At 35.2% G+C, this 24,034-nt stretch overlaps 1 protein-coding gene across 1 annotated transcript; it reads left to right on the forward strand.

The window, feature by feature from the left end:
• The first annotated feature begins 519 nt into the window (after positions 1–519).
• Positions 520–23,358, forward strand: LOC145670082 (uncharacterized). The gene is made up of 5 exons (XM_081738448.1): positions 520–633; positions 16,015–16,171; positions 19,951–20,007; positions 20,785–20,841; positions 23,258–23,358. The coding sequence occupies exons 1-5, from the start codon at positions 586–588 to the stop codon at positions 23,356–23,358; spliced, it is 420 nt and encodes a 139-aa protein (XP_081594574.1). The 5' UTR covers positions 520–585.
• Positions 23,359–24,034: the final 676 nt, after the last annotated feature.

Below are 24,034 nucleotides of genomic sequence, written 5' to 3' on the forward strand. Positions count from 1 at the left end.
TATGGTATTATACCACCTATCATACGAAATGTTAAGTGACTGAATTTTATGTTACATATAGGTGAATAGAGCTGAAGTTTTAGAAGCTGTAAAAGCAAGCTCCACCAAATACTAATTGCAGTGTTATGAATGGTTATTTTCGTAAGTAGTAAGGATCACAGTTTAATTTGTTGAGTGTGTATTTAGTTACGCATTATTCGTGTCATGTGTAAACTATCATTTAATGTTCATACAATTGTGTATGAGTTGTTGTAATCTAACTTATTTTCAGCTGACGTAATTGAGTATTGATTATTTAATATTATCTATTTTCCTTAAATTGATTTTTGATACTTTAAAATCAAAAATAAAACTCTTCAACCAAGATGTATTTTTGTGGACATATTAACTGAAAATGAATAATATTCTTACATTGCAAATTTCGTCCATTTTAGGCAATGATAATTTATGTCTCTATCTCAATCAAATCACTGTCTTGTTTATAATGCACATAGTGAGGTGATAATTTCTTTCACTTTATTTTCCAGAACTTCATCAGAAAATACAGAATGTACTGAGGAAATAATTTAAATTAATGTTTCTGGAATGGCTCAAGTTACACCTTTATTAATTTTGTATTGTATATGTGTTGAGGTAAGATTTACATAAGACAACTTCAATTGCAAAAATCAGTTAACTGCTTTAATTAATAGATATTGATAAATGTAAGCGTGAGCCTATTTGAGACAAAGTCAATGCTTGTTGTGGTGAAAGGGAGAAACCCCACGTTTATATGGTATTTAGAACCGGTGTTGTCAGCGGTACGCTTACAAACCTTACATTACCATGCTTTTTTTTTAAAAAAAAAGATAGCTATTTGACAATGCCGTAGGATAGCGCAGTTGGATATTAGAGACCCCTATTTCACACGTCAGAAGTGACGTGCTCTTCGGTCAGCCCATTTGATGGGTCGATACTAGTTACTACCAGAACCGTAGGTTCTCGATTATTAAACGTTGTTAGTTCGCGTACACGAAATTCGCCTAAACATTAACCGCTCAATCTTTGTTTGCTTTAGCAATCTAACCCGGGCCCACACACTCGGAAAGTAGAATACGCTCTCAGCTCGACCAGAACGAGGTTCTTAGCTATAGTCGGTTTATCCTATTGGTAGAGTGGTCCTGCCTAAAGAATCAGGTCTTTCATTCTCTTCAGGCATAGCGCTCGAACGTTACAAGGTAAGCACCTCCCACCAGTGTAAGCACTAGCTACCGAATCCCACGGTTTCACCACAACTCCACAGAGTCCAACCTAGTCTGATAGTCCCATGAGAATCTAGGTGGCTTATTTATTTCCGTCGCGGCCTACCTCAATCGTTCAATGGTAGCCGACTTCCGTATACATGTGCTGTGGATACGTCGAGATACTCCCTTGTATCTTATCCGGGATCCAAAGGGATGAGTGAAGTTGGGTTTGATACTAGCACTCTATCCCAGAGAAAGTCCTCCCTTCCACTGGGATTGAAACGTTTATCATTATACCTGAAGTCGTGTACCTTTCCCCAGGCCCGTGCACGCAATAGACTGATATTCATACAATAGGATCGTCCAAACAATTCGAGACTTCCTCTAATTTGTAGATGCTTTGTACATTACCAAAATCAATGATGTCTACCTTTAAAGATATACTCATTTGAGAGTGAGTAAATCTCCCCTTGCAGGTTCGTCCAAGCAACATGGGACTTCCTCACTTTTTTGGGTACCACGTTCATGTTGTAGTTCAGATACCTTCAGAACCCAATTCTATTTGTAGCTATAATTTGAGAGGGAGTATTGCACTTCTCTCGGTAGAGTAGTCTATGAAATACAGAATTTCCCTTGTTTTTTGAAGAGGTACACCATACATTACCAGGTCCAGTGATTGATGTAAAATATCTCCTTTGAAAGACAATGATGATTTTGGAGCGGAGACTTCCCAGTAGGATTGTTAGTTCTGCACCCACAAAGGAGAAACTTCAATAGGATAGAATATCTGATCCCGAGCCCTAAAGGACACACCAAACACTTCTTGAGGATAGGGTACTCTCCCTTTATGGCGGCAGATCCGTTCCCTTGAGCGCACTGACTATCCCTTTATCATACGTAAGAGTGTATCACGTAGCCCTGTCCCCCGTACCAAAGATCACGATCTAGTTGTCCATATCATAGGATAGACAACGTCTCACCTTTGTCTTTAGGGATGGCAGTTTACACAATATTCTACCTATCTCGATAAGGCCGTGACGAGGTTGCACATAGCCTTCCAGATTCGATAACACGGGTTTGTAGCCATTTGGAGATTCGGCAGAAATCTTCATTCTCCAGTAGATTGTTATCTGCGTGAGGCCATAAACGTTCATAAGAGAGGGAACTCTCCGCATAGACATAACGAGAGTAACGTTGAGTTGAGTTGATTTTGAGTTTAACGTCCCGCTCAGCAGCGTGGATATATGAGACGTGGACCTACGGATTAACGTGGAATCTGAACCACATGAGCTCCTGCCGGGAATCAAACCCGGGTCTCTCACGAGAGTAACGTGTTTGCACGCCCTTTCCGAGTTCCGATCTCCTCTGCCCTAAGACGCCAACCTACCACAATGCATGTGAACTGATAAAGATAAGGAAGTTCCCTCCCCTTTTCTTAGTCCAGGTTTAGGACCAGCCAAAGTGGATCAGAGCGTATTTGATTAAAAGCTGGTTCATAAATGAAAACAATATCCACTACGTCATTATTGTTTTTGCAGGTATTGGTAACGTTTGTTAAAGTAATATTTAATTACAAAGGCTGGAATGTTCAAAGAAAATTCTATAAGGTAGCAAAATGTGGATGTCAATTCTGCTTGCTCAACAACTGTTCGCAAACTTGCAAATTTACTAAGTAGCAGGGGTCATACGAATTATATTGCTAATTTTATTATCTCATTTACCAATTGCAACTATACTTTGTAAGAAACATACATTGACATATTATTACTACTATAAGTCCTCTTTGGTCTTATTTTCAACAAACATATGCACTGAACTATCTCCTCTTTATCCTGAAATGCGGCGGGGGGGGCACGATGTTGTAGTTCGGAAATCGTTTCATTCTGAAGTACAATTATCACGCTCAGAAATCTCAATATATCTCGTTACTAAATACACAGCTTAGTTGATCATTGCTCCAGATATTCGGTTCGTTTAGTGATATAGATATTGTTCTCGGGCAAATTGTCAGTATTAGAAGATAACAATGCTATAATTCACAATGCTCGTTTTGAAGTCGTAGTGATAACAAGATAAATTACGACTTATTACTTTGCTCTTCCAATCACGAAGTCTCAGCAATCTTGAACACATATTGTCTACAAGCTGAGATGTTGAAGCATATATTGTCGCGGATTAGATTACTGTACTGCATGTTCAATAGTATAATATTCCGTTGGACACCACTCATCAATATGTCTTCAGTGTATGCGGTATTTGAGCTATCGTAAAATTGTTTTCTTCCAAGAAATTTAGTTCCTTACATGGTTTTAAATACTTTACAAGTTAACGCTTGACCAACAACCAGTATAGTGGATATACCAGCTACGACATACACGTTAAATGTTTGGGAGAACAATTGCTTAGAGGTCGAAGATGTTCATGTACCATTTGATCTTAAGGAAAGTTGTAAGCAAACATCACTTAATCATACAATGTATAATGGGACACGTATGGGTCATAGTGATAAATAATAATGGTATATAGTTGCTAGTGCACGCTGATCCAGATTGGGAAAGTTCGAAGCTAGTTGTAATTCCACAGTTCCCTTGCAGGTGGCACTATTAAGTGTACCGGTAACTCTGTTACGCATTTTTGTTTTCTCTTGCAAAACTTTTTTTTTTCACAGAAAATAAAAACAAAGCATGCATTGTAGTGTTAAGTCAATTTCTCTTTAAAGATACTGCTATTCTCCTTATTAACATCTCAGTTCACTTTTAAGACTATATAAAAATTACAATCAAATTGTAAATACTAAAACTGTTTTGTTATTTTAAAAAGAGTATGAAATGAGATCTCAAGTAAATATGCACTTTAAACTAAAGGTTACTCTTGGTCAGAGCATCGGGCGCTGATAGTAAGGAGGAACCGAAAGAGCAAGAAGAAAGGAATTGGAAATGAGTAAACGACGTGGCGTGAAAAGCATTTGTGCCCTATTAAATCAATATTGTTGTCGATTTGAAAAGAAATAGATTTGTTAAAAACTTTCTTGCTATCTCCGCTCGCAACCCAAACGTGTCAATAAGAGTCACAACAATTTTTTTCTTTATGCTTAAAGAAATTTATATACGATTTTTTAAGGACGATGTGATATGCAAGGCGCTGACAAGGAACGGACAGGAATGTGTCATTCGGACATTCGAATCAAACCTAATCCGTTCGATAAACAACAAAGATATGTTCATGCACAAAACATGAGGTGCCGTGGAGAACGAAGTACGTCCCTGGAACCCATTAACTCTCTTGGTATAAAGAAAATCGTAAACTCGCATTGAAATAACTATTGCATCAACACAGTTCATTGGAAAGTCATGGTTTTTAGTTAATTCTCTTCAACAAGAAACAAGCTTTACAGAGGTGCTATGTATTGGGGCCCATAACGTACTTGAACTGGAAAAATTGGGAGAATGTTGTGAAACTACCCTCCAGAATGTTGTGAAACTACCCTTCAGACACTATGTTGAAGCCAAAGAGTTAGTTGGCGAAAGCGTAACACATGTTGAATTTTAATGAAAATATATAGTTTATATTTAATTATAAGAAAGCAAAGCTTTTACTTATGGGAAATATCACTAAATTAGTAGTTGAAGCAGATAATAATATAAAGCCTCGAAAATAAACCATGAATTTCGAAAAGATTTTTTGAAAAATTCTAATTCTTAACATATTTAATTTATGAATCCGAATGGATTACCCAATGTATATAATAATTTTTAACCTTTTATATATAAAATTAAGTACCTTTTAAAAGAAAAGATTCACAAGTAACTAGAAAATTCTATGTAGTATTTTTACCTGAATATATCCCACACCCTCTGTTTGAAACAAAATAAAAATTAAATACTCAAGACTACACATCAAGAGCTTCATTTTCTATGGTTCTCTACATTCTTGAAATTTTACAGTTAAGTTTTAACTTTCATATACGTTGTGTGAATATTTCGAGCGAATTTCCCATTCATTGACCTCATACGTAATAATCTATTAAAACCTATCAGACGTTTCTGACTTGCGTAATTGGTAAAGTCCCGAATTCTGTTATGCACTGGCTGTACCTTAAGCTTGTTAAGAACCAGGAAAGAGCGGAATTTCCTAGTCATAGATGATAATAGACTGTTCATCTGAGCGTTTGCTTTCCGAAATTTTAGAATATATAACAACCATCGCGGTTTACTCAGTCCTGGAGATTACTGAATTTTTAACAAGAGCAATTCAACATATCAATACGGAACTCTCTCTTAAAATAAACCTACGGAATACATTTAAGAAGAGTGGAAAGGATCAATCATTGTTCCAATTCACAAAAAAGGTGACAAAACAGATTGCATTAACTAACAAGGCATCTCTCTTCTGTCAACCTCCTATAAAATCCTTTTGAACATTCGGAGATTATCGATGTGGATTTATGCGAAATCGATAAACTATTGACCAGATATTTACCAAAAATAACGGGAAAATAATATACCACTACATCAACTATTCATTGATTTTAGAAAGGCTTACAAGTCGCTTAGGAGCGAAACATTGTACAACATTCTTACAGAATTTGGAATACCGAAAAGACTACTTAGATTAATAAAGATATGTTTAAATGAATCTAAAAATAAAGTCCGAATAGGAAAATTCCTGTCCACGAGCTTCCACGTCGAGAATGGACTGAAACAAGGAGATGCGTCATCGCCATTATTACTTAACTTTGTTCTGGAGTACTGAAAAAAAAACGTGTCGTGATTGGGAAAGTAACATCGCTCTATTTTAAACTTCATCTTCAATCGGATACTTTAGCAAAATATAAATAAAAATGGATTCTGGAATTTTGCTTTCTACGTATATCTTGTTATTGGTCAATTTATAACCGACTTCCGAAGAGAAACATCAAAAGAATTTAATGACCGTGTCCATAGCGACGCCTCCCAGCAACGGCCCCTCTTCAGTTTTACTAGAAATAAGAAAAGGAAGAGTGGAGAAGAAGAAGGTAAGAGGAAGAAGAAGGAGAAGAAAGGAAGAAGGAACTAGAGATGGAAAATTACTGGTTAATGATAGAAATGTGGTAAAGAAGATTGAATAGTTATTAAAAAGGTGATTCATACTCGAATTTTACTACTTGAGAAACAATTTTGAATGGATCCTGGAGTCAAGTGTTCCCTCATACTACCCTGACCTGGATCCAGATAACTGCACAAGTGGGAGTTACCCTGACCCAGTCCAGGTGATGAGAGGTATTAATTTAATCGTTTGTCTGTTATTTCCAAATGTTGATTAAAATTTATCGAGTAGCTGAATTTGCACAGTGGAGACCGAACACACATTTGAATTAGCCAAAGCAAAGAAATAAATTAAAATGATTTTCCCATTTTCCACAAATAGAAGTTTTCGAGATTCTTGAATTTGCACAGTGGAGACCGAACACACATTTGAATTAGCCAAAGCAAAGAAATAAATTAAAATGATTTTCCCATTTTCCACAAATAGAAGTTTTCGAGATTCTTGAAAGTATTGTCGTTATCAAAGCTCATCCTGTTGTTTTGGCTTTCGTCTCAGAGCCGACTTAGAATATTTTAAAGTTAGATATCTTTCATGACCTCAGCCATGCACCAATACACATATAACATAGTATTGCACAGATATTGTAAAGACTGTCGTCGTAAATCAAGATTAGAGGCTACCACTTAAAGCTAAATTTGTCATTCCTTCACGCACTTACACATACAATCAGGACAATGTATTGAAATAGGTAAATTAGTTTAAAAGACTGTAAAAGATCATCTAACTACAGTTGGTCAACATTCATTACATCTATTAAGAATTTTAATCACAAAGAAAATGTTTATGCCATGCAATTGAATACGCATGTAAATGTATCATTCCATATAGGATCTTGGATTACATCAATATAGATTTGATATTAACAGAAGGATGAAAGAAAGAGGAACACAAAAAATATATATTTAAATTTTGATAAAATAAAACGAAAATTTGAAAATCTGGTTACATTCTATTATATCTCATATGAAAGAAGATGGTTAAATGAGTCCATATCTCGTATGTAAGGAAAAAACTTTAAAAAGATGATTAAACGAGTGTTTTCTCGTACTTTCAGACGACCTTTTATGTCATGTGTTCGTAAGGCACCCCTTTTCGTGCCCTTGTACTTAATTTCACATTATTTAGATATGCACACATGAAATAATATTTATAGATTGTGGATAACACATACTGAGTTTGTAAACTTATTGGTTTATACATTTTTTCTAATTTCCGAGATTAAGAAACAAAGTTTTGTCACTAATTCCACAGTGACTACGTCACTCATTTTGTCATTCCATTTATTATCTAGTGAATTAACTAGCTTTTTAAATCACTATCACATTGTATCATATTAGATGAACACATTGGTAGTTATATTAGCACAATGTAGAGAAAATGAGAATTTCCTAGTTCAGGGATATTTTACTTTCATATCAATATCACAATTACTGAAGCGGAAATCACTATTCAGGTTCAAGGATTCGTATATGATGAATGAAATTGAGACGTAACTGTACAAGGAGATTTCAGGTTTATGGACTTGAGGGTAAACTTGATGATAAGTTAAGGTTACGACGACCTCTCTTAATTTCATGCCACATGTAGTTAGTATAACAACAAGAGATGTTAATATTAACATATATTAGTTAATCACATTACAAAGATTAAAGATAATATCTAAGGCGCGGCGGTATACTTTGAATTCACATTTTACATTCGTCGAATTTTTCGAAACTATAGCAATCAAAAGCAGTTTGTGGTAAGCGCCAAGACTCTTTTCACATATTTATCTACGTAGTTCAACATTATACATTTTACTTCAATAACACATTTATGTTCGACACGTATCTATATTTCAACATACATATATTCAATTATCATTTAATCCTTCAAATCAATGACCCCGCTTAATAAAATTTTCAGGTTGCAACACTTCACACAAGAAAAATCCGACTATACAACTAATTAACTTTGCATAATGTTAAAAAATTATAATCTCAAACAATTTTAAAAGAGTGGACATTTAAAGTGCGAGGCAGGCACGTAAACACAGAAATTATATATATATATATATATATATATATATATATATATATATATATATATATATATATATATATATATATATATTACAATTTACTATCTGGTTAATGAACTCTTAAAATATTTTAATATTTATGTGCCCAAACATCTACACAACATTCATCTCTATGCTGATCAATAGAAACAAATGTGGAAATAACGAATAGTACAACGGAGAACTACAAATGAATAATAATGAAAGTGCCGAAAACGAAGGCTGGATTTATATGGAACTATCGTTCACTATTGCAGTGGAAACTGTCCTCAATATTTGATATAAATGAATACCTCCGCGAATCGTGTCTCGCAACATCTTAGTCAAATGATATATGTTAAATGGTAAAAATTTGTCAAGTTAAAACTTAAGGAAAGGTTGGAAAATTAAAAAAAAAACTTAAAAGAAAGCAACAGAAGAATAGTAAGAGAAGAGAAACAGCGGCGCCAAAGGAAATAAGCTAGGACACTACAACTACAAAGATAAGTGGTCGAATTTTATATATGTCAATCGTCAACTTCAGAGCCAAATATACTCTTCAATATGCCGAAAAAGGTGTCCTACTAAATACTTGTCCTAAAATAATTATATCCCCAAGCTCACGAGCTAGTCCGTGTCCAGAGCGGGATTTTCACAAAGACAGGGGCTTTATGGAAGTCCTTCTGCGCGCTCTATCTGGCCAAGAAACTTGGAGACTCCGAAAAACTCCTGGAATGTTTTGAAAAGTTATCTCAGTATTGCTGTTCAACAGATCGGATACAGTTGACTCTCTTGGTAACTTACAATTTTTATGTAGTTTTTCTTATCTCGCTTACAGTAGATTTTATATGTATCTACATATTTTATATAGTAATTAGAATTTTGAGTGAAGTAAGAATGAAGAATAATTGTGAAGTGGAATTTTGAATATCAGATGTATAAGAATATATGCAGTGAAAATCCTTATTACCGTCAGAAAGTTTAACTGATCAATATTTGAAGCATTTACAATTTTACTAAGTAGAATGATGATAAAGTGGTTCGAAAATGCAATAATTCAATTCATCCAGAAAGAGCAACATAATTATTTCCGTTTTCTTGCTAGCGCTTCAGCTTTGCATTTGGTTGTCAAGATTTTGCATCAGAATATCTAGAAAAAAATGTTGTTAGAGTTTTCTTACATATTACAAGCTCAAATTTCTTCCTTACTCACAAACAAATTTTTAATCAAAATCTTCAAGAGATTTTCAATGAAGACAAGAGTCATACTTCCGATCGATTGTTAATCGATCATGAACAGCTGTGACGTACCAGACGTCAGAACGGTTGCCTTTTTTGAAATACCTACCTGATCCTCATCCTGGGTGCTTCTCCACGCCATTTCTTCGAGCACTGTAGTCCAGACTAATCTAGCCAAGGGTCTCCAGTGCTACGGATCTGGTAGGAGTCTCACTCTACCTTGAATACTATACAAACGGGTACTCTCACCTGCATCATTCATTCATTTATTCATTTCTCCTTAAAAAATCGACATTTTTTATTCCGGGCTCATGCCCATCGGCTGGTATAACACTATGGCGGACTCTGGCAAGGCAATCGGATCAAAGACTAACGGCAAGCATTCTAATCTCACGCACGTCGTAGCCGGACCATCCGTTCGTGCCACTAAGGCACAACCACGGACGGACTCTAGTGCTACAAGTAGACGACAGCGGAAAAGCTCACAAGCATCCACAACTTCTGTTATCTCAACCAGCTCAGTTCGATCTAGGTCTCCTGAGGAAAAAACAGAGCTATGCCGCCCGCCTCACTACCTCACCTCCACCAAAGAAGCAGCACTTGCATTCTGATTCAGAATCCGATACAGATGAAATGATCATCGCAGATCCAGTAAATGAAGAATCTCACACTGTTCCAAAATCGATTTATTCTATGCTCCTAACTAATTTCGATAATAAGTTTTCTAACTCTAAATTTGTTGCACTTCAACTACGAAAATACCTACCACGTGCAGCTATCTCGAAAATAGTTCATACTCGCAATGGCATTATTCTGAAAACTACAGATTCATCTCTATTTTCAACTATCAGGAATAAGGTCCCTATACACACATTCGGAAAGAATGCTCGATTAACATCATTACAGGAGACCCGTCGTAAACAGGCACCTCCTCCTACGCGTACGCCCTTGCTCTCAGTGGTCCTCCGGGGAGTAGATCCTTCATACACTGATGAAGAGATCCTAGAGGAGTTGAAATACGAAGGGCATATGATCACAAAGACCATTAGAATCAAGAACGATCGAGGCCCTACCTATATGATTCGGGTATTGACTTCACACCAAGAGACGATTGATGACCTACTTGCTAACGGAGCTGTTATATATCAGCACAAGCACAGGGTGGAACCATCACGTTCCTCACCACCATTGCCAGTACGTTGCGAGAAATGTCAAGAGTATAATACGCATCCTACTGCTGAATGTCGCAACAAACAAAAATGTGGTTATTGCTCTGGCCCGCACTCCACACGTACTTGTACGAATCTCAGCTCCCCACCGAAATGCCCCACTTGTCAAGAGCAACATCCTGCGTACAGTTAGAGATGTAAAGGCAAACCTGAACCACAAAAGGATCATCCCGAGCTTGTAGTTCCACTTCGTACTCCTGAGCAACCTATCACTAATCACCATCCATCAGACGCACCAATCACTCTCAATCAACTACTGACGTTCTTTACTTTGGCAATGCAAAACATTCAACCCTTTCAACGACCGCATATACTTCAACAGATCATTCAAGCTGCCAAATCTACATTCAATATCAATTTTACTGCCACCTATTCTGGAAACACAGTCCTTTTTCATACTTCCATACCTGATACTTCCAATCATGGCTCTGGTATTCTTATATCTTAACATCCGTTCTCTTCGACACAACAAAGTGCTCTTCGAAACGTTGCTCAGGGAAGAACATGCCAATGCTTTTCTACTGAACGAAACATTTCTAATACCCTCTGTAAGATGTCGCATACTAGGATATTCCTTGTTTCGCGATGACTGCAAATTACCAGCTCAACGTGCCCATGGTAGTACTGCCATAAGTTTCTTTCATATGATTCCTCACCGACGCCATATCTACAATGCTCCTCAACTTCCAGAGTACGTTATCATATCACTGTATTTTCGAAACATCACAATCACTGTAGCAACAATATACATTCCACCTGGTCACCCATTACCCAATGCATTTGTTCAATTCATTTCCAACAACTTCAACTATTATATCATTATGGCAGACTTTAATATGCATAGTCGAACAGAGCAGGACAGAACTAACTTCAGAAATTTTCTTATTACTCATACCACTGGTATTATTCACGATCTTCCCAAACCGACTCGCCCCATATCAAATACAACGCCAGACATAGTCATCACATCAGCAAATCTTGCCTCACGCAGCCTCATAGAAGTTTTAGATCCACTTGGCAGCGACCATGTCCCAATTAAACTTTCTATCAACACTCACAGCTCAAACCCAACTCAAACAAAACCTAATCTTTCCACAAGCCTTCGCTTCGATAAAGCTAACTGGAACAGATACAGGAGTCATCTTACCACCTCCACCGCTCATACTGTAGCGCCCTCAACAGAAGATGATATGTACGCTGCCATACACACGATCACATCTTCCATCCAGAAAGCCAGTTCTTTGTCTATACCTACCAGTACCACTCGACCATATCAACCTAATTTACCACCTCATTACCTCACAATGATCACACGATCACGGCAGTTTTATCGTGAGTATACTCTCACCCAAAATCCGGAATGATTGCGTCATTACAGCGCACAGTACGTAACTACATACGTGCTTATAAACTTCGATGTTGGGTAAAAGCTTGCAACAAACTCTCAGACACTAATCATCCTTCCAAGTACTGGAAAAGATTCAATGCGCTGTGTGGCAAATACACTAGGACCCCATATCCTCTGTTAATACAAAACTCACCTCCACAAGACGATGTAGAAAAAGCAAACGCATTCGCAGACAATCTTCAACGCATATTCACACCACAACCTCCTGAGCATGCATCTCATCCCGTTGAAAAGATCAATCTCGCTGCTTACCAGTTACAACCCAGCATAATTCATTCTCTTCCGCCTCACACACCGTTACCTTCTCCTATTACTGTTGACGATATCAGAACCGTAGTCACCCGGAAACGTATTCTGCACCTGGCTTTGATAACATCACATATCGACATATCAAGGAAAGTCCTCTCTCCTTATTAACACTTCTAGCGTCGATTTACACTTTTATTCTTCGCACTGGGTATTACCCAACTACCTGGAAAATGTCGAAAACCCTGATGTTTCCAAAGCCAAACAAGCCATTGGACGATGTTTCTTCATATCGTTCCATACAGCTCACATCCACATTCAGTAAAATTCTGGAACGAATCTTGGTCAAACACATTCATCAATATCTCGCAGAACACCACATACTTCCTAATTATCAAGCCAGATTTCGACCTGCTTTCTCCATCAATGATCAACTGCTTCGTCTTTCTAGTCTGATCACTAATCATTATAATTCTGTCAAACCATCTTGTCTCGTTTTGTTCGATTTAGAAAAAGCATTTGACAAAGTCTGGCATCTGGGTCTCATTTACAAACTTATTCGCCTTACTATTCCTATCCAATATATTCGAATCATTTAGAATTTTCTGACTGGCCGACTTGCATATGTTTCTATCAACAGTAAGTTATCTCATCCCATTTTTCTTCTCTCTGGTGTTCCACAAGGTTCAGCATTGTCTCCACTTCTATACCTTCTGTTTGTCACCGATATGCCTCCACTACCAGACAAGGTGCACATATTTCAATACGCTGACGATACTGCCTTCCTTGCACTGGGTAATACCATGCAACAAATTAATACGCTTTTACAGACAGCTATAGATAGTTTCTCTCTCTGGTGCACGAAGTGGCATCTTCACATTAACGCTTTAAAATCACAGGCCGTCGTATTTCAACCACCTAAAACGTCAACTAGAATTCGCCGCAACCCCAATAGATTATCCATTCAAATCGACCAGGTTCCCATACAAGCCAGTAAGACAGCAACATATCTAGGTGTAACATTTGATCGACATCTAACCTGGAAGCAGCACCTGGCATCAATCACTTCTAAAGCATACAATCGTTTAAATTTACTGAAACGGTTAACTGGCACTACTTGGGGTTTAAAACCAGCCAATGTTCTCACTACTTATAAGGCATTTCTCCGCCCAACTCTCACACACGGCCACACAGTCTGGGTACCTGCCCCAACCAGTTTTTACCACAAACTCCTAATACTTGAACGTCATGCCTTCCGAATTGCACATAGAATCAAATTACCCAGCCCTACTCAACATCTTTACAGTCTTATCACATTCCCTACATTGCAGTACCATATCGAAAAACTCAGACTTACATATCTTACTAAACGGTACCACGATCATCATCCTCTTCTTATAGATGCCATGCACCATTTAGCAGTTCATCCCACGCCCTCTCGATATATGCACACGCCCTTGTCATTATTATTTACCCTATATTGCTACACATTGCCACCGAATCACCCAGACTTAAATCTCCTCGATGATTTTCATACTCACTTTCATCATCCGTTCATAACTCCATCTACTGGACAGTGATTCTCCTCCATCACTAACATGGGCACCCCCCTGTCCACATCATAGCCTAGAGTTGCCCCTAGGCAAGAAGATACTCTCATGTGTCCAATTAACATTTCCTATGTGTTGTGGCGTGTTTTGCACCTCATCTCATCTCTCACCTTCATCGTCATACAAACCGAAACTACTTTGGCCTAGTGTTTAAATTAGTTCCTTCTGCTTCTGATTAAACTCTCATTATATTTTTTAACATCGCTTCTTGATTCATCTTCCTTCTTTATATGTGTCTTACATTTTCTCCTCATACTATGTATATTATGTGTTATGTATATTATATGATATCTTTGTATTATTTTGTCTGTCTCCCAACCTAAATGTTAAGGCTGCAAAAGCCTTAAGTCCTATCCTTATTTATAGATTTTATTCAATAAAGATAAATTGGTATCTACCTTCCCATAGACCATCCTTCATAATCCAGTATCACATTCTCCATAAAATCCCCTTCCCTAAAAGAGGACGTAACCCTCTAACAGGGTGCTAGCCATAGGCTAGCCTGAAGAAAAAAAGACAAGAGTCACTCAGCACAGTTATTAAAAATGCCCTGCTGACATAAATACAGATACTCACCATAGGTTCAATTTCTAGAGTTGCTCTTTCAGGGGCGACTTCTAACCCCCAACCCGTGATCTCAGGGGTGCCTCAGGGGAGTGTACTTGGGCCTCTGCTGTTTGTACTGTATATGGGTGATCTCCACACGCACTTATCAGCTCAACCTAGTGGCCTTCTGCTTTTTGCTGACGATTATAAGTTATACAGAGAAATATCATGTCTCCATGACACAATTGCTCTATAGGAAGACATAAATTACCTTACAGGCTGGTGTGAAATGTGGCACTTGAAACTCAACAGTAAGAAATGTGACAGTATTACTATTACTTTGAAAAAGTCTCCTGTTCCCTCCACATACCATAACAACGATTCCCCTATCACACATTCTGCTAGTCATAACGATCTTAATGTCATCTTTGATTCAAAACTCACCTTCTCTGACCACATCTCTTCAATACTAAAGAATTCAATGCGCATGTTGGGACTTCTTTATCGATTCACCGAACTACGTACTGTTTCTTCATTAGCAACTTTTTATAAGACTTTAATAGCGCCCAAGATCGAATACTGCTCTCCTATATGGGCCATGGCAGCACCTACACATCTCTCCAGACTTGATTCTGTTCTCAATTTCTTCATTGCTATAGTCCGTTTTCGTGTTCCTGCACTGCGATTATTATCTAAGAAGGAACTCTTGCGACATCTTAATATTCAGACTCCTGAAGTACGCAGAATTACCTCTGACCTGAAGTATCTACATAAAATAGTTAATGGAAACTTAAGATCGGAAATATTACTTCAGGAACTATCCTTACTGTACCTTCCCGCATCACCCGGAATACCCACCTATTCCATCTTGCCCGTCCTAGGTTGGCTGTTATACAGAGGTCTCTTTTTTTATAGAATACCAAACTGTTATAATCAAGTAACAACTGATGTGGACATTTTTCGAGCTACCCAGTGTTTGAAAGAGCAATTAAACGAGCTTTGACGGAATAGTTTTACTTTTACACTCTTTTTCTCTATGTTGTTGTTATTGTTGTCTTGTTTTTTTTCTTTCTTTTGTTAGCATGTCCCTGTGTAAAATGGCAAAGTTATGCTGTATCTGGGAATTTGTTCAATAAATAAATAAAATAAATAAATAATTTATCCATCGAATTCGAAGGTGAATATTCTCACAAACCCTGAAAGTCATATCTGTAGTAACGATAATAACATATAACCTTTAAGTGATATTACTTAATTACTCAAAAACAAAGATTTTTGCATTCATTTTTATTATAATTTCCTAATCGTATCCGTTATCTCCTTGGTATTAGAAGTATATTGATTTTATGGAATATTTTCCATATTAAAATGTATTTTCTTTCATTTTTAGACTATCAGCAAATTTACACGGTATAACGAAAATGGTCTGCGATTACGGTCACTAACTGTTGCTGCAAGTGATATTGAGTCAGTACCTATAGATGAGCTGTTGTATGGCAATTATGCACATCATGGACGAATTATGGATATACCTACTATAGAAAATTGTAAGAGGAAATTATTTATTTTTTGTACATTTGTTAAATGTTACTGTTGAGGTGTGAAATTCGAAAAAAAATACTAGCAAAAATTAACCCAATATCCGAATACTTAAAAGTATTGGAATAAATCTGCGTGCTCTGCGGAAATCTCATCACTTCAACCATGGTTATTACGCGGTAAAAAGTGTAGTTTGTTATCATAATTAATAAGCATTTTGTATGATTAACCTCAGTTAGGTTCTTATCGGGCACATATAGAACTTGAGGTTATTCATTCTAAGAAAGCTTTCTACTTTCTTGGAATGAATAACATTTAAGAAAGCTATTGTCATGAAAGTGCGGCCAGTGTTTAGTTTTTTTCAGCCTTATATTGAAGTTTCCATGTGTACGGGTTAATTTGCAAAATACACTGTTTACCTGTAATACTTTAAACGTATTAATTAAGCACAAGAAATCGGGAATAAATGCCATTTCTTGTGATTATTGTATTTTCCCTATTATGTGTTTTTTGTTTTAACTTTTGTTTAAAATAAAACTCATATTGTGCATCATTCTCATAAAGTGAAGGTCAACAGAATGATACGGAATTTAATGTGCCTCAACGAAGAGGATAAATCAATACATGCTAGGTAGATCATTTTCACACCTCAAACACAGCTAATCGGAAAAGCGCAATAAGTTTTGTGCCGGAAACGTGAAAAAAATGCTTGCGATATCGTGCAATTAAAAGCGAGCTATGGTATATGGGATTACGGGCTTCTCAAGAGCTGATATAGGGTTTAAGTAATGCGAATTTAGAGAAAATGGTGACGACATTTATTCATATATTTTATTTTTATTTTTCCCTTTCCCTTTGATGTAGTCTGCTTAATACTTTCCAAGTCATACTTATTAATTAAGTCTATTTACAATTTTAAATATAGACTCATGTCCAAAATGATTGTAGCATATCTATAACTGTCTTCTTGTAAGAATATTTGATAATGATTTTGCAGGGTACCTTTAATGCTGATACTATGTGTATAATCAGCAAATGTATACTTGTGGTAAATTTCACAGGAAAAGAATTGCAAATACGAAAATTAGAATGAGTAAAACAAAATGTTACTAAATAGACAAGAAAGTATTTTCGTTTTATTGTTCTTATTTACTGTTTTTTGACGCGACATTTGCCACATATATGTCTTTGCCGATTATACACATACTAACACTATAACAAATACCGGGCGAATTCGTTATCAAATTATATTCCTACAACAACGCATTTATAGACATGCAACAATAATTTTTTACATGGGTGTTCATAAATGCATTTATCTGAGCTTTTGATAAGTTATTGACAAAAATATAATGAACATATTTCATTTAGTAATATAAACTCTATTTTCAAAAATAAAATTATGACGCCATTGGGGCCGTGGTATCTCAGTGGTAAAACGTTCACCTCGTGCGCTTTGGTTCCCTAGTTCGATCCCTGGTCGCGCCAAGTGATCTTTGTGATGGAAAAACACCGTGTGCATGGGTTTCCTCGTGGTTCTCCCTCTTCCTCTTACTTTCTTCATTGCACCATTTAATTCATTTCTCATCATCACCCACTTCTTTAGTATAGCCGGCATAATCGTGGGACGTAAAACTCAAAGATTTTATTTCATTTTTATTATGCCTTTTCCGATTATTTGTTTTGCCACAATTGTTGATTTTTAAGCTTTTAGCTGAAATATCTTTTTTTTCACCACCTGAAATGCTAGGAGTATTGTACCTCAAAGTAAAGTGTCAGCAGTGTCACTATTTACCTCAACAGTCCTATAAGTATAGATTTGACACTAATATTTGACTTTTAAAATATTTTTAAACGTTCATACTCTTATAGGGGTGCTAGAGGAAGCTTATCCATACAGTATTTGTTTCCAAATTGCAAGGCATACGAATTAGGCTTAGGTAATAATTCCACACACCCAGAGTTATGCTAGCCCTTCAGAAATCGAGTCCTAGTTTCGTAACTGAGAGGTCGTGCACGGTCTTTTGGACCTTGCTGCTGAAACTGGACTTAAATGAAAAAATATATTGAAAATACCATTAATATTACCTTGACATTATTTTTAATGCATTCGAAGTTTACCAAAAGATTTATTTTCCTTTCATAGAAGAAAAAATAGTAATTCCAGTTTTCAATAATACCTTGAAAAAGCCACTGGTACCTTCATCATTTGTAGTATGGAGCACAGAAATAAAATTCAGTACTTATGAAACGTTTTTTATGTGAGTATTGTATTAATCTTTGTTAGCATGTTGGACACTTGAGTGACCAATATTCTCATTAATAATGAGAATATATTTCAAAATACACGCACATAAAATTGATTAAATTATTGGAAAAGAAAGTCAATGATATAATGACTCATTATTACTATTCCCTCAATAAAAAAAACAACAACTAAAAGGAAATGATAAGTCGCGGTAACTCATTGGTAGAGTAATTATCTCTGTTAAGTGAGATCCTTGGTTACATCCCAGCTTTTGGCAAAAGGGCTTTGTGGTTTGAAAAACCGTATGCTTCGGCTCTCCGGAGCTTTTCTCGTTTTCTCCCACTTCCGTTTTTCCACCATTATCATTTACGTTATTATCACCACCTTCCTAAGTCTCTATGGGGTGCGCGGTGGCTCAGTGGTAGAGCGTTCACCTCCGGTGCTCGGGGTCCCTGGTTCGATCCCAGCTCGCGCCGTTTGGACTTCCACTTTCTTCCCACTTTCTTCATCCACCATTTCACTCATTTCTCATTATCACCATCTTCTTTAGCCTAACCGGCATATCCGTAGGATGTTAAAGATTTCATTTTTCATTTCTAGGTCTCTATGAATAATTGTAACATGTTATACACAGAAAATTAATTAATAAACAATAGAAAGTAATAGTAAACACAAAACTGTTAGTAGTAATGAATCTATATATACACTACACTTTGATCACAACTTAACATCTTGAATTTGGTTGTATTTCACTAGTGGTCAGTTTCAAGTTTAGAATCAAGATTTTCAGACTTTTTACTCTATCACAGTGATCATTTTAAGCGTTCGCATGGCGTTTGCTGCGTCTTCTATCTGTTTCACTACAGATAAACGATTAATCAAAATGAATCTACTCCCATGGGATACGCAGTTCGATATAGTTCATAAGTAGGCATATATCCTATAAATAAATAAATAATTTCAATCCGTTCAATCGTTTTTCCTTAAATTGGGGGATATTTTTCAAAGTCAATTCGTTCATCTTATTCATATCAGCGTAGCTTGTTCATAAAAACACCAACAATAACTCTGCCTCTTCTCCTATTCTAAAGATGAATATTTATAAAAATATAAAATACTTCATTTCGCAATGACTAAACTTAAAGATGATTATAAAATAATGACAAATTTTTATTCTTTGCAATGACACTAACTAGTGAGATTGAACAAACTATGGATTAATTACAAAGAACTTATCAAAATGTTTTCTCCTTCCATAGAAGCATTAAGGTGATATTTCTTTCCATTAAGGTGATATTTCCTTCCATTTGGTGATATTTTATACTCCAAAATACTAATCACACCTTTATAATAATTTAAATTACTTACATTAATTACATAGAGATTAGTAGAAAATGAAAATAATTCTGAATCGCAATAGTTATTGTTATTTTTTGAAAATAAATATAATTTATTTTTCATATATACATAGTGAATAAAAATTATTAAGCACTATGAAATATTTGGATTAATCTTTTAAAACTGTTCACACCTTTCCAGCTTCTCGACCAACGAAGAGTCTTATGAATGCTCTGTTGAATCTGTCGATGACAAAAGGTATAAGACTTTTATTAATGTATGCTAAAGACTCTAATTTCCTAAGAAATAAAAGTACAAGGAAAATTAGACCTTAAAAATCATTATTTTATTCCAATAGAACTTCAACCATAGAATGGTGATTGCGTGAGCGCATAACCATTATTATGAATCTATGTTTTGGTGTTAAATTATAAATTCCATTGATCATGAAAATAATCACCTAAACTTTTATGTACTTAAAACTAATAGTGTGCCAAAATACGTTTAAGAGTATATTATAATTGAAGTTCACATTATAATGCAAGTTTTGCAGCACATTATAGTGCAAATAATAAGTTTCAATCAACATATATATATATATATATATATATATATATATATATATATATATATATATATATATAATACCTAACATAGTATAACTTTAATAAATAAAATGTTTCCTGATATTGTGAAATTAAATTAAATACATTGAAATAATATAAAACGACGAACGATGTCTAACAAATTAGGACATCATATAAAAAGCTACTATAATACATACTTTCCTACTTTGTTACATAGTTATTAAAACCAGGATAATTTTAGAGAATTTCAGAAATTTCTCAATGAATAATCAAAACAATTTACACAACCAATTTTAATGTATTCATGTGACATATTCATAAAAATTATAACCTTAATATTAGTAATATCAGCAAACTTTTACATAAACTAATCAAATAAATCAGCCATATGTTTGTGTTCGTGTCAAATATTTTTATAATTAAGTATTACAAATCTATTGTTTTACAGAAGCCCAAGAATTGTTTGATATAATGGATGAATGGATTTCATATAGGTCAGCTCATGGTAATATTATTCAGCAGCTTATAATTTATTAACGATATTAAAATTCAGTTAAATTTAGAATATTCACTACAGTTAATAAAATATATCAGCCAATTTAGTGTAATATTCATGGTGCCAAAATATTAAAAAAAATAATGCAATTCATTTAGTAAAAATTTAGTATAATAAAAATTTAGTATAAACATTCAGTACAACAAGGTAGCAAATGTATCCTCAAGATCTATAGTTTGTTCCACCTATTCCCTTTCAAGGTATGTGACCATAACTTAGGTATAGGAAGGCAGGTTGCATAACAATGTAATGTATTTGCTAATTTGGCTACAGAAGTAAGGAGTACGTCTGATGAGGATCTTGGCTAGAAGATCGTAACGTCACGTATAAATGTGTTTTTATATAAATAAGTGCAGTCTTGTTCAGCAGTGTGTATATTTTTTATGATTCATAAGTTCCCATTTCTGCTCAAAATGTTACTTTTTACTCAAACATTTTAGAAACATTTATACAGGTGAAAAAAGAATCATGTAAATATGTAGTTTCAACCAAGTATTCGCACAGACTTATTAAAAAGTATAACAACGTCTATTTGAAAGTCCATAATTCCTTAGTAATATGCATAGAAGGAAATATCTAGAAAGACATCCATGAATTAAATCCGTTTTAGTTTACAAATATGAATACGAAGCCTTGTATATAGAGATATTGACTAGTTTTCTGCCAAACATAAAAAGTATCAAATATTATGTATGTTAGGAAATTTCTAGCTTCATATTTGTTCCAAAGTTTTGGAAAAAATAATTATAAAACTCTTAATAAGAATGATTTTTTAGACAATGTTTACTTATTAATTTTTAAAGAAAATAGAAAAAAGTATACTGAAAATTATTCTAAATTAACATATTTTCAAATATTTTTCGATCTTGCTATACACTATTTGGTGCCTACCACTGGCGCAAATCCCGGGGGATGAGGGGGACATGTCTCCTCCAATCTTGGAACTGGGGGGGGACTGACTTGAATTTGACTTGAAATTAGTTCTTTGGGGAGAAATGTGATGATTTGTGTCCGATTGCTACAAATGTAAGAGAGATGAAATTGATCTCCGCCCAGACTAAGCCTCAAATCTGCCCGCCTCCCAATGTTGGAGACAACTCAGTTCCCCTGTTCCTCCACAGCATTCTTTTTCAACTACATAAATATTTTGAACATCGCTTTTTTAAAAAAAAATATCGGAACGGTCTTATCTGTCCCCTCCCCCCCAATGTTGAAGGCAGACTTGCGGCGCTGGTGCCATGGCAAGAGTAACATTAATGAGTGCAAAATAAGAGATTAACTCTATAGTAGTGAATGATTAAAAACCATTATTTCCTTTTTTTAAAAAACAATTAAAACTCATATAGCCATTTTCTTGAAGTAAAAAAAATAATCATTTTAAAAATCTTATTATTCAAATACGAGGAAAAAATCTTCACTAGGCTGATCTGTTCCTGCCCGAACAAATAAAAATGTTTGTTTACCTAACAGGTGTATTTTAGCAAGTCACCATCGACCAAACTGAATGTAATGGCCACCGGTAAGGATAATTATACAAGCATTGAAATTTCCACTGCAGCCGACTTAGTTGCAGCTGTATTAGAAGTATTGACCCACTACTGATTATAGGCTTTGTAGAGGCTATTTGTAGCACGAGATCAACGTAATGAAAGATGGTGTATGAGAAATTCAAAACCACAATAATCCATGAAATTAACTTTGGTACAATTTGCAGGAATATTTTCAAACGGAGGTACATGGATATCAGTGGTAGTTGCCATTCATTGGTAAAAAATCCAGCGTTGTTTTGGCTTTGTGGGTTGAATCTTTATTCCATGGTAGTTTAACACCGTCATACAAAACGGTCACTCTATGCTGGTATTGTGTTTATGTAAAATATGGATAGGACATGTCCCTGATAATAAGATGTTTCATTTTCGATATTTTTCAACATTATAGATTTTGAGATTCCTGATGAAATATTTAGCTCTGATTATATTGACACTCAAAGTTACATCGTAATTTTCATGAAAACTCCACTAAGTAATAATCCAAACTTTTAAACTGTAATTTAGATAGAATCTATATTTGTTAATTGTCACAATAAATTTCCAGAGGTCAGTAGGTACCTGGCGCTCATTGAGACCCCTATTACTAATTTTTGCTTCTAATATCATGGTTTTAAAGCATACACGCCTTCTTTGTGAGCCAGCATTAATTTATAATGCAATGCACCGTTCACTACTGATAGTGTTACGTGGTTAGACTATTAAAAGTCTCTCTGGTAGTGGATTTTCACAAGCCAGTATATTTTCTTTACAATAGCTCTTGTGAGTTTCGCAGACGACTTCTTTGGAACCTTTTTCGTTTATGATTGTTCTTGTAGAGAAAGATGCTCCTCAATATTTCACCTTTAAGTGTATTACTAGCACTGACCCGTCGTACAGGAGAAGCATTCTTCTGTCAATGTTCTCTAGTCGGGATTGATAAAGTTTGCATTGCAAATTGCATGACGTGCCGTTTCCAAAAAGCGATTATTCGAGTTCATTTTTCCTATTACATGCCATTATTACGCTAAAGACCAACTAAAAGACTGATGAACGTGTACACACAATTCTGTTCCTCCCTATAATCTGGATTGGCTACTGTCACTTACTGTAAGTTGTTCGATGGAAATGGAATCTCTGTAGTCTAAGTATCTGTAAAGGGACGCTTTACCATGACAAAATATCGTCTTTCGGACTTCGCATTCATGAAAGTTTGTTCATTTGCTTTTAAAGTTCTTTTTTTAAAAAAAATTAATGATATAAAACAAAATAAAGATATCAATCTATTTTCTTATCCATTTACGGATATCCATAAAGTTCTCAGCTAAATGAGGCTCTATTCCAGAGATGTATGGAATTTCGCTGCTAGCTCGCTGCAGAATTATAAAAAAAGTCATTAATTTATAGGGATTTACGTTGGTTATTTGAAAAAAATAATTATCGTATCGTTTTATGTTACCTTATTACAATTATCACTAAGTATATAATTACTTATTTTATATGTCAGCAGCTTGAGTGTTTCAATGATAATATGAGCAATTATTCAAAGTATTTATATTATCTTTGATAAATATAAAATAATTTTTAAACATCTAATCTTTAATTCTTATCCTATA

Source organism: Thermobia domestica, chromosome 14 (genome assembly GCF_964235325.1).
Source record: "Thermobia domestica chromosome 14, izTheDome1.hap1.1, whole genome shotgun sequence".
NCBI lineage: Eukaryota > Metazoa > Arthropoda > Insecta > Zygentoma > Lepismatidae > Thermobia > Thermobia domestica.